The 13200-nt window shown below is 33.9% G+C and overlaps 1 protein-coding gene across 3 annotated transcripts in view; it reads left to right on the forward strand.

Moving 5' to 3' along the window:
• Positions 1-13200, forward strand: part of LOC113642703 (metabotropic glutamate receptor 4-like) — a 118676-nt gene that overhangs the window by 91943 nt on the left and 13533 nt on the right. For all 3 annotated transcript variants that reach the window (XM_047813081.1, XM_027146312.2, XM_047813082.1), the window contains exons 5-9: positions 3850-4004; positions 4278-4418; positions 9715-9915; positions 11660-11796; positions 11977-12912. In XM_047813081.1, coding sequence (XP_047669037.1) covers positions 3850-4004; positions 4278-4418; positions 9715-9915; positions 11660-11796; positions 11977-12912 — 1570 coding nt within the window. The remainder of the gene's footprint in view (positions 1-3849; positions 4005-4277; positions 4419-9714; positions 9916-11659; positions 11797-11976; positions 12913-13200) is intronic.

Here is a 13200-nt window from a genome sequence, read left to right on the forward strand (position 1 = left end):
TTAGTTCTCAGGGCCTAGGTCTGTGAACCAATGTCTTTTTCATTCTACATAACAAGTTATCGCTATGAGCTAAGGTCTGAGAACCATGGTCTTCTTCATTTTCCATAACAATTTATGAGCTAAGGTCTGGGAACCATGCTCTTTTCCATTCTACATAACAAGTTATCGCTATGAGCTAAGGTCTGGGAACCATGCTCTTTTCCATTCTACATAAGTTATCGCTATGAGCTAAGGTCTGGGAACCATGGTCTTTTCCATTCTACATAACAAGTTTGTATTTGTTATTATAAATGTGCTCAAACTGACAGCCCCTAATACTTTACTTTGGTTATAGTATTGTAAGGAATAATACTTTAATTATTTCTACTAAGATTTTTTACAACATCCTCTTTTGCTATTAATGAGGTTTGGATCAGTTCTTCATCTTTGTAGAATGCAGTGATTCTTCTTTTGCTTTCAGTAAAATGGATAATGTATTTCCAGTGTGCACTGCACATGATGCAATGTCGGAAGATTCCAAAAGATCTTAATCAGCGCATCTGTATTCAGCACTTATGCAGCACACATCTAATGTAGTGTTTCATCTCATGAGACCTCAGGCAACACAATACAGGCATCAATGACAGACAATCCTGACCTCCTTGTGACCCTTCATAATAGTTGGAACATGCACCATGGAGCTTGGGCACAGTTGAGATATCTGTTCAAATCCTCTATAAAAAAATCCCTTGTGCCAATAAAATCCTTGTGCTGTGCCAGAGTAAAATCTGTCATGGTCAGCACTATGAGAAAAAGCACATTTAATGCCATGAATTGTACACATCTTCAAATCCCCCTGCTTCCACCATTTTAAGAGTGCTTGCCATAGCTAGTTTGGAGCCTGTCATGAACAGATAGATGAAATCCTACCCAGTTGAAAAGAACAAGGGGTTTCTTGTTTGCAAGCTAACTTTAGCTTGCGTTACGTTACACAGAATCCATTTACTCACAAATTAAAAGCATGTGGTATGGCTGGGGAAAACACAAGACCATACAAGCAGGCCTGAGGGTTGGCTAGAGAGCAAGGGGTGTGGAATGCAAAGAGCTGATAATACAAAGCAAATTCATAGAGATAACTAGCAAACAACATCACGAGTTATAGATAGTAAGGCTAGCAATGCTAACTCGATACCAACAGGCACCAACATTTACGTAACTAGAATTTTACAATGTATAAAAATACATGCACAGAGGTACAAAAGATATAGAGATGAATTCATTGGCATTATAACTGTAGTACTTGAAGTTAGGAAGTCTGAAATTAAATTAGTTATTTACATCAATAATTTCACAGCAGAGACTGATTTTCATAAGGACACTGCTGCGGTGTAGATGTAATTATACCCACATTTTATCACTTCAGCAAGATTTTCAGTTATACCATGTTTAATTCGTTGTCCCTGCCATTGATCATGCTACAGTCTTTAAATTAAATTTGTTAATTTAGAATTTGTATTTAGATTAATAGTTTTCCAGCAGACATTTTTAAACATTTAAACATCACCATAAAGTTAATCTTAATTAAATGTGCAATCAGTATAATATATTTCCGAATATGTTCAGTATAATTCTTTCCTCAACATAATAACTGAAAATGTTCACTTTTTAGCATACTTGTTTATATAAATAACTGTAAATCCAATTATTAAATTATTACATCAATCCTAAATTTAAAAGGTAAATGTAGATGTAGGATTTAAAATCTTAGTATATTCAAAAATAATGTAAATTCCTACACAGAATGTTTCCTTTATTGCACATTTATATTTACATTGCATAGTATAGAAATGTAATTAGTGTTTAAATGTAGATTTATGCCATTTACAATTTATTCGAAATGTGTGATTTTTCAATCATTATATATGGCATAAGACACTCTTAAACTCTAAATATTCTCAAGGGTCATCTAGAAAAGCTCTAACCTTCACATTTGGCATTCATATTTGTGTAAAATTAATACAATAATTACATTGTAGCTAGCAAATAAATATTTCTTAAATTTACTCTAAAAAAAATCATAATTTTATTACGCAATGATATTTTAAGATATGTTCACATATGAAAATATATTTCTAAAGGATTCAGTGTTGGCTTAAAAAAACAAATGCAACTGCAATGTAGTATCTGTAACACAAATAATAATAATAATAATAATAATAATAATAATAATAATAATAATAATAATAATAATAATAATAATAATAATAATAATACATGCTTGTAGGTGGAGGTTCTGTTTTATATGTAGGATTAACCACTGAAGCATTCATGACACAGTTTTTTTTCTTTTTAATGTTAATTAATCATTTATACCATCATAGTTTGCTCCTTCACTTGCTTTACTGTCATTATACATTTATCATGGAAGCTATTGTAACTTAGCTATACACTTATATATCTGAGTGCATTTTCTGATATAACTTCTCAGTTTTGTGGTCCTTCTTTTATTAATGAATCAAATCCAGCTTGCATTAATTAATCATTATACCAGAGCACAAGTGACTTCTCAGATCAGATGGTGTTGACATATTGTATATTGTGGCTTAATGTTTATAGCTATAGTAATGTAGGTAAATTGCAACTGCAAATATAAACAATAACAAGCTTAGTATGTAATTTATTGGCAAATCACTGCCATATTAGAGGAATTGCACATTTTGGGCTGTGCTGTCATAATCTACTTCAGAGTGTTGGGTTGAATCAGTCCATTTCAACATGGATAATTTTACTAAGATGGCCTGTTGTATGTCATTGCACACTTGAATTAATGTAAACAATGCAAAAAGCTACATAAAAACCCAAAGCAAAAAGCTGCAGTTACTGTACATACCTCCAAAAACAGTGTAACAACTTGGCTGTTGAATTGTGTATTGCTTTCTTGTGATTTTTGGCTAGTCTATTTTAGGCATTTTGCCAGAAGAGTCTAAAACATTGCAATTCATTTTAGAGGCTGTGAAGTGAGGGTGGGAATTAATGTGCCAAGAGCTAGAGAGGGAGGTGGCAGCTAGCACAGACATGTAAAGGTCAATGTGTTATTGACAAAACAAAGCTTATCAAAACATTTCATTGGTACCACCATTTTAAGGTGAACAGTAGATTGAACTACATTCCTCGAATTTTCTTGTCAAAAATAATGAATCATTTCAATATATTTATTTAAAGAAAATATTAAATTCATGTTTTATACAGTCATTTGTTGGATACATTAACTATTTTAAAAATATAAATAAATAACCATGATTTTAAAGAAAAAAAAGATTTTTATAAGATAAAAAGAAATTAAAATTCTGCTGCACTTTTAGAACCACAACTCAAAAAGAGAAACAAAAAGTATAATAAAAACTCTGATAATCAGTTTTTTTTTCATTTAATCTAAATATTTAATAATATTTAACCTATTCTTAATTGTTTTTGTTAATATACAATTGTTTTTATTTGTTAGTGAGTATTTTTGTATAATGATCATTTTATATATATAAAAGTTTACATGTTTGGATAAAGTAGCAATAGCTCACACAGGAATTACTTTTTAACTCTGAATTGAAAATGGCTTTTGTAGGGTTTTTTATGCTTTTGAAGTTTTTCGATTACAAACTTTTGTTTGTACAAACTTACTTTCTCTAAATATCAAAATAGAAAAAATGTTGTTGCATTGTTGCTAACTGTTAGTATGTTCACTAAATTCTAGGAGGAAATTTGCTGTTATTTTATTGCCATTATCAAACTATACATTTGATTTGATTTATTGAGTAATATATTAGTATTTTAAATATCTTCTGTCTATACAACTATATATTTTTCTCTTTTAAGGAGACTCCTGCAGGCAGCAAAGAAAGCCAATCAAACAGGACGTTTTATTTGGGTGGGATCAGACAGCTGGGGTTCTAAGATCTCTCCTGTGCTACACCAAGAAGAAATGGCTGAGGGAGCTATCACTATCCTACCCAAACGCCAGTCTATCAGAGGTAGATCAATGATAAGATTCTCTTTTTGACTCATTCTAATCCCTAAACCTAATACCCTCTGTTATAAAATTTGCTCTTTTAGCCAGTATATATCTGCCAGATATATCTGCCACACTACATAGTACAACAGTTGGATATGGATCCATAATCATTTATGAAAACAAAATTGTTGTAGTATGATAATCTAAATCATAGGATTACACATTTAATCCTGAATATTGTGAAATTGGATTTCTGTGGACCGTAACACTGATATGACCTGTCTGATCTCAGGGTTTGATAATTACTTCATCGGGCGAACGTTGGAAAACAACAGGAGGAACGTCTGGTTTGCTGAATTTTGGGAGAACAATTTTAACTGCAAACTCAACCGCAATGCCTTGAAGAAAGGAACTGGCATTAAGAAGTGCACAAGTAAGTAGTAATGGTTAATATTTTGATAGTTAAAAGTGCAAATGTCTGAAAGAGAAGGAATACAGCATAGTACAGGATATGAAAACTCATGAGCATTTGAGATCGTTTGAATTTTTGCATTTAAACCATCTGTTTCCTTCTGTATTCATGCATATCTGAGTAGCAAATCATATCCACTTTAAGACAGGAAAACACACACGTCTATAAACATGAATTATATGATGAGGCTATGATTCCTTATGGTACATTTTCTAGAGAAGCTCAATGATAGTAAGTGCATTTCTCAGTATGTGGTCTCTGTTCTTTAACCACAGTTTTTATAACCTCAGGGTTCAGCTAAAATTTGTTATCCAGCTCAGGAGGAGCTCATTTATATGATGGTGCAAACCAGTTTGTTTTAGAATGAATCACATGCATTAACACTTATGATTAACTTGAGTTTTACAGAATATACTGCATGGTATTAGTGTTATGTTGTTCAAAATGAATGCATATTATACACCTTGTTATAAGGCATCGTTTTATGTCTGCAACAAAATAGATAATAGATTCTAGCATGAAATGGACCCATTTTTCCATTGCAGGATTGTACTGTAATTGCTAGGTTCACCTTGTCACTTTCCAGAAAATCTTACATTACTAGTGTGCATGTTAATGATTAGGCCAAAGTACAGTGGGTAATTATGTATGAGGATGAAAAATAATGAGAGACAGGAACTTCTTTTCTAATATGATGGGACTGAGCTACATGAATGTAACTACTACTCAGTTTCCATGGCAATTTATAGGATTTACTGCATTCCCCTAGAATACACACTGATCCGATGCATTAGATATCAAGGATAAAAACAGAGATTTCAATTTTACCATTAAGTGAATGAACCGAAAAGACTAAAGTACAATACAAAAGGCAAACAGTGTTCTACAATTTAATGCAAATGGTTGTCCTGTAGGTTGCAAGCTGTGTCACTGCAATAAATATTTGGGAAACACAAATAGTGGCAGTTATGTGTGTATAATAGCTACAATGACAAATAGTAATAGTGACAATAATGGCTAATTCGTGTAGAAAACTTTGCAACTGCCTATATGTTTTAAAATATGGGGTACTTACTAGAGAACACACCTACACAGTGCTAAGGTCCTCTGTCTACCGCTGGCTGGGCAAAATGATGTTTTTATTTTCTTAATATTATTATAGTACGTTCTAGAAAATAATACACAGGTGTTTGTGTAATACAACACATTACAAAACAGCATGGCCCAAAGTATTTTATTCCACTTCTACCAAATTATTTTGCTAATAATTACAATATTTAATTCGTAATTTTGTAAATGACATATGATACTCAAATGTAGTGGAAAATGTACTCACTGATACAAAGTGCTGATGCCCAAGACTTCTTTCATAAATAGTAAACACTATTATAGAATAACCAAATGTTCTAACCAATCACATCTGAGAATTCAACACCACTGTAGTATAAATAAATTTAATGTGTAAATGTATTTATTTGTATGTGATATGTTTTCATTTTATTGAACAAATTTGCAGTCCTTTAAATGAAAACATATCACATACATATAAAACAATTTACCCATTGAATTTATTTATACTACAAGTGATGAATTCTGAGAACAAATTTACTAAGATTCCATTGCAATACCCCTGTGGTTATGGATGTATGGTCTTTTTTATTATTTTTTTTATTTTTTGTTTTGCTCTATGAACATTCTGACCTGCTTCTAACAGGTCTAAACAACAGAACAGTTATAGATTTTATTATTGTGTGTCATTTATATAAAGTTATTCCTTGAGAAAGTTTTTAATTTTTCTCTGACTGATGGGTGTTGCTTGGGTGGGAAAGAAGATTTACAATATTTAACCCATTATATTTTTTTATTTATAAAAGTAATTCCCTGAACAGAATAAAACACAATTCCAGTAAAAAATAGAGGCAAGCATTATTACATTACTTTGCCCAAAAGATTAGGTTGGCGACAAAAGCCTTCAAGCTACCGTGCCTGAACTATTTTGAAAAGAACAATTACCTTTTCATAACTGGAAGGTTTTAATGGTTTAAGTAATGTGCAAAGTAATGCCCACATCTCTAAGCAGTCAGTGTGCTCTCTGAATTTTCATCATGATGGCTATGTCCATTCTGATTACTTTTTCTCTCCAGCCAAAAGTTAATGTATTGCTCCATTAAATTGCTTCATCTGGACACAGGAACATCCAGTGTCAGTATAATTCAAATGCTGCTTAATGCCAAATCAGTTGCCCTTTGGTCAGTGTAATATATCACTATATTACTGTTTCTAAGTTATCTACTAAACATTAGTATTCGGTGATGACTTTATTATGAGCAAATTCTTCTTTTGTACAGGATTTGTTTACTATCATGGGTTACCACATGACAGAAAAATAATATAAATAGTGTTAAATGATGTGATACAGTTTATTCAACTGACAACTTATATATAGCTATATAATATATATAAATAATAGCACCAGTGTCATTGCACTAAACTAAAGTCTTTAAATAAGGACATGTAAAGCCATCACTTAAGTATAAAGCTTAAAATGAAATAAAATGAGAACGGGGGCATGCTGCAGAATTATTCCTTTGGAGTTTCTCAGGGCACACCAAGCTATTAGTCTCTGGGGAAACTGCACCTTCAGAGGAAACAGGCTCAGTTCTTTAAAGCCCCTGAGTGGCACAAAGTGCAGGAGGTGAGGAGTGTGCTACTCTGTCACAGCCTGTGACACCTCTGAGACCCACAAAACCCCTCTGTGATGCCTCTTTTAATGTGAATGGATTTCTCTGAAGGCTGAAATCTAGCCAGTGAAGTGTTTGTGGGCGTGCTTTGACTCAGGATGAGAACTGTGTGTTTGTGTAGAAGGTGAAAAAGATATTTGGTTAAAGAGAGTATGTTATCACAATGGATTATTGTCCAATTTAAAATTACATGGAAATTTTCATTGCCAAATATGAACTGTAAGAACATTAGTACTGAAATCAAGATCAAACCAATGCAGCTATTGACAGTTATCAGACTTCTCTGCTGTAAGACAGTGTTGATTTCAAATATTGTTTAGATTTTATATAGGGAAACACAGTAAGTAGTCAGTATATAAATGACATTCTTGGATCTGTAATGTCATATCATTTGAAAAATGCTTTAGGAAAAACTAGAATTTTTCTTAATTACAGACATTTTTGCAGAAAATATTATTATTTTCCTTCTCATGTGGTACTTGACTAATGTTAAAAAATATTGAGAAAAACAACCTAAAGTCAAGTCAAGTAAAGAAGCTTTAACTGTCTTTTTAACCATATATAGTTGTTGCAGTACACAGTGAAATGAGACAACGTTTCTCCAGGATCATGGTGCTACATAAAACAAAGACAGAGCTAAGGACTTGCAAGTTAGTTCTAGCCACATAAAGTGCATCTGTGAAACCTGGTGCAAGCAGAGAAAACAGTGCAAGTGTTATACTTCTCACAGCTTTCAATAATTCAAAATCAAGAATTGCCACAGTTAATTGAGGGTTGGTTCTAAACAAAATTGTGACCTGCATTTGAGTCCTAAAAGCATAACAGATGATGTGCCATTTTTAGTCTACTTGAACATGAACATGTTTGAAGCCAGTTCTTTACATTTAAAATGTTTTTTTTAAATATTGTATATTCCAACTAAATTAATACACAGCTGTCGTTAGTAATTATAATAATAGTGAAATAATTAGTCTTATGTCCACCCTTGGGAATTAACAGACCTGTTCTTTTCATCATGTATTGCACGATGGTAGGAGCATCTGTAATGTAATAGTTTTAGAGAGGCATTTATAAGGGTTTGGACATTTCAGTGATTTCCTTTTATGAAGATAGTATAATTAGACTCACTCAGAAAATTATAATATGCAGTGGAGTGGATAATTAAAGCATCAGCTTGTTTTCCATTTTACTGCCAAATGCTTCATGTTGACCCTGTGAATTAGGAGCATTCTGATTTGTAATCTTTGTAATTTTCTAAAGTTTCAGTTGAACAGGCTGTGATGATAAATCTACTGACCGCTCCTGAAAAAAGTCACAGTACTCACACAAAAAAGTATACTAATAGATTAGTGTAGTTTAAAAAAAAGACTAGTACATAAAATGCAGGAGATTTATGTGAGCTTGTAATACTTTTAGTCAGCTCCATATTCTAATAATAGATCCTTAGTAAATATTCAATTATCTATTATTTAATGAAGGAAAATATACAAATCATATAAAATGTCTACACAGCCTTCTTAAAACTGTCTTGTATTGGGTAATATCAATGTGGTGTCCCATTTTCTTCATTTGTTGATGATGACCATCATAGTGTTCAGTGTTTCAACTAATGACCTGGAAATTTTTCTATACTATGCTCCTGATCGATACTATTCCACCATAAAATCAGATATTTTATAAGCTCCATAAAAACCATGGCTTTAGCATTTGTACGAAGCCAAGACATCAAGAAATCCCTACAAAAAGAGCTGATATTTATTGATGCCAGCTGCGTGATAATTACTTTTGAGCATGAGTTTGACTATGAGTGACTGCTGAGCACAGTCAGATGCTCCATTAGAAAACAGTGGGCAGACTTGTACAAATATTTCTGAGTTAAAGTCAATTGTTTTATAACATTATTAATTTATCTGGGTTTCTTTTTTTTTCTATTAAAAAACACACCATTTTTACAGGTATGCCTAGAAGGTTTATATCGATCGTAGCAATGGCCTTAACACTTACCTGCAGGTGGGAATGAGAAGTGTGTATGTGTGTATGTGTGTGTTTCCAAGTAATTACAGTAAATTGGTCTATTTAATTTGGCCCAGCAATTGACCTATGTACTGGCAAATTACACAAAACATTTTCAACAAATTATTCTCATGGCTTTTGGTTCTTGGTGATGTCTCATAATCAGATGACAGTGCATGTTTGTGCTTCTACTGTAAATACAGTTGCTCTGGTAGGTAGAGAGATGTGACAGGCAGGTGACAAATATGTCTGGGACATACAATTTATCTTTTTAATTATGTGAGAGATCATGCTCTGTGATGGGAATAGTGTCAGCTGGAGCTGGGAAGAAACCATTCCCATCAAGACAGAAATATCAGTCAGAATAACTTTGTAATTATTTGCAGTGAGTCCATAAGGGGAGAAGTGAACCCAAAATGAACCTTTTAGCATATGGGATACACTTATTTTCCTTTAATTTGTCACCCAGCTGTTCATTTAAGCTGTACTTGATTTCCTTCCAGATCAAGAGAGGATTGGGAAAGATTCAGCATATGAGCAGGAGGGTAAAGTGATGTTTGTGATCAATGCTGTGTATGCCATGGCTCATGCCCTCCATAACATGCACAGAGATCTGTGTCATGGAAAGGTGGGACTTTGCTCCAAAATGGACCCTATTGATGGAAGCCTCCTTCTTAAGTACATCCGAAAAGTAAATGTTACAGGTTAGTCTTTTACTTGTTCTAAAATATTCTATACATTTTCTGCAGATACACCTGTATTCAAATGCCAAGAATTGAACCATGGCCAGAATTGGATAGCAATGTTTGATTTGAAAGTGGTTTTCACATGTTAAAAGTATTTTAGAAGTTATAGAGCTTGTCTCTATGCCTCGATTTTCCCCAAATCTTTCTCTTAGCTATTTGCAATTTGTATATTCCTATGAAGATCTACAGTCTTGGAGTGTGTCCCAAACTATTAGTACTGAAAACCGGTAGCTGGTAAAGCTCTTCTCAATTGAGACTACTTTGATATAGACTTGCCTCTGACATTTATATCCCATAATTCTTTGTGATGGAGTAAGAATAAAGTGCCACTTGCAGTGAAGTGGGAGTGGTTAAGAGGCAAATCGTGACAGGTCCAAAAAAAGTATCAGTATCTAATCTGTTCATCCCACTTTTATGCAAAAGACTTGTCTTGCCTCCTGTGGTCATCTTTTTGTTTTTATTCTTGTGGTGCCTTCTGTGGTATTTGTAACAGAATGTGAAAGGCTTTTTTCATGCTGTAAAATGTCTTATTTATAAATTACATGTCAATCTGTGATCATTGTGTATAAATTCTGATCAATCACATAACCATGTTTAGACTATTACTTAATCCTCTTATGCCTTGGCCAGGGCACAAAAGAAAAATCAGGCCACCAAATAATATTTTCATACTGTATTTTAATTTGACATAAAAGACATATAGTTGAGCTTGGTCACATGAGTTGATCTTTAAAGACCTCTTGTCTGATAAGCTCATTGTGAGTTTAATTTTTATTTCTCAATTTTTCCTGTCTTAAGGACTACAAGATATTAAGAACTACTGAAATCAGTGTGATATCCACAATATCCTACTATTTAAAAAAAACATGACTATTGGATCTCCTAAGGAAAATGATTAGCTTTGAAGTAAAGTTGACTTCAAGAGAAATGTTGTAGCTGAAAATGTTATCTTCGATATCCTTAAAAGGAAACCAGATGATATCACCCTTTGCTGCTTAGCATCTTTTGATAATCATAGAACTGATAAATTGTTCATCTGATTAAGAAAGCATTTCATATAATAAATTTATGAATTTATGGTAAGAATTTCTACTGTTATGTTCCTCAGTTTTTGAAATGTTACTTGAATAACTATTCCTCCTACACAAAATATCATAATCCAGTGTCAGTCAGGGGTTTTTTTTTTTTTGTTTTTTTGTTTTTTTTGCACTTCACACTGTGGATAAGGAAACAAAAGTTTTCCAACCAAGCACAAATAAGTGGATATAATCATCTATATAAATCGACCCTTTCTGATTATCTCTACTGGTTTTCAACAAACTCAAGCTGTGCTTGTTCTGGAATTTAGAACAGCAATCCAGTGACAGTAAAAATGTTTTATTATGGGATTGCTGTGCATGGAAAAGGAAATCATGACTGGCTGATATTATGAGTATCATGTATGTGTATGCTTGCTTTAAATTGATCATATATCCCCAAGATATTATCCTTTGCATTGCCTGTTTTTTCCCAATTTTGTTGGACATTAGACATTAGGACCTATAACAGGTATAATATTTATCACCAAATGTACTTTTTGTCCCTTTTAGCACACTGACAATTCATGTACAGGTACTTCCAAAATAATGTCCATACTGATCATACTAATGGTACTGGAATGCATTTTGTGATTAACTATCTGTCCCCATGTGCTTATCTCCAGTCACAGCTGGAAATCCAGTGCAGTTCAATGAGAATGGAGATGCCCCAGGTCGTTACGATATCTTTCAGTACCAGATAAATAACAAAACTGCTGAGTACAAAATCATTGGCAGCTGGATTGACAAGCTCAACCTTAATGTAAGTCTTAATTTGAGTGCAACTTTAAGACCATTACTTATCAAAGACTAAAACATTCAATGATTCACAAATAAATGTGTCTTTTAAAGGTCAATTTTTACATGTAATTTTATGCACAAGTTTATTAGAAGTACGATAGAACTAAGCTTATGTCTGAAATAAAACCTTATGCTGCCCCAGATCTCCATGATGCAGTGGCCGGGTGTTGTGCAGCAGGTGCCCTACTCCAACTGTAGCCAACCCTGCAAGCCAGGCTGGCGAAAGAAGATTGTGAAAGGCATTCCCTGTTGTTGGCACTGTGAGCGATGTGAAGGCTACCAGTACCAAGCTGACCCATTCACTTGCAAGATGTGTCGCTTTGACCTTCGCCCCAACAAGAACCACACAGGCTGCCAACCCATCCCAATCATTAAATTGGAATGGAGCTCACCCTGGGTGGTTATGCCTGTTTTTCTTTCTATCCTCGGCATCATGGCTACACTGTTTGTGGTGGTCACTTTTATACGCTACAATGATACACCAATTGTTAAGGCATCAGGACGGGAGCTTAGCTATGTCTTGCTGACAGGCATTTTCCTGTGCTATGCTACCACGTTTCTGATGATTGCGACTCCTGATGTTGGGATTTGTTCATTCAGACGCATTTTTCTAGGCCTTGGAATGAGCATAAGTTATGCTGCTTTGCTTACCAAGACCAACCGCATTTACCGTATTTTTGAACAAGGCAAGATGTGTGTGAGTGCCCCACGGTTCATTAGCCCTGCCTCCCAGTTAGTTATCACTTTCATCCTGATCTCACTCCAACTCTTGGGGGTGTGTATCTGGTTTGTGGTAGACCCTCCACAGGCATTTGTGGACTATGAAGACCAACGCATGTCAAACCCTGAGATGGCACGAGGTGTGCTAAAATGCGATATCTCAGACTTGTCACTCATCTGTCTGCTGGGATACAGCATGCTGCTGATGGTCACATGTACAGTCTATGCCATTAAGACACGTGGGGTGCCTGAGACCTTCAATGAGGCGAAGCCTATTGGCTTCACCATGTATACCACCTGCATCATCTGGCTTGCATTTATCCCTATCTTCTTTGGCACTTCACAATCAATGGAAAAGGTGAGTTTTGATGGTTTCCTAGCATCACACTGCATTTAAAAAAAGGTTTCAAAGTGTACAGGAATCAAGAAAGGCATAATCTGAATATGAAATGTTAATTGTTATTTAATAGAATCTAACACATTGTTACCACAGATTAAAATTTTGCTAAGATTTTAAAATAACATATTTTATTAAAAGAGTTGTTGGAGAAAAGAGAATACCACTATGGCAGAGACCAAGAACGTACTATATTGATGTGTATGCATAATGTGTGTGTAAATGCAAAATTATCTCCAGATATTGCGA

The sequence above is a fragment of the Tachysurus fulvidraco genome, chromosome 5 (genome assembly GCF_022655615.1).
Source record: "Tachysurus fulvidraco isolate hzauxx_2018 chromosome 5, HZAU_PFXX_2.0, whole genome shotgun sequence".
In the NCBI taxonomy this organism is placed as follows: domain Eukaryota; kingdom Metazoa; phylum Chordata; class Actinopteri; order Siluriformes; family Bagridae; genus Tachysurus; species Tachysurus fulvidraco.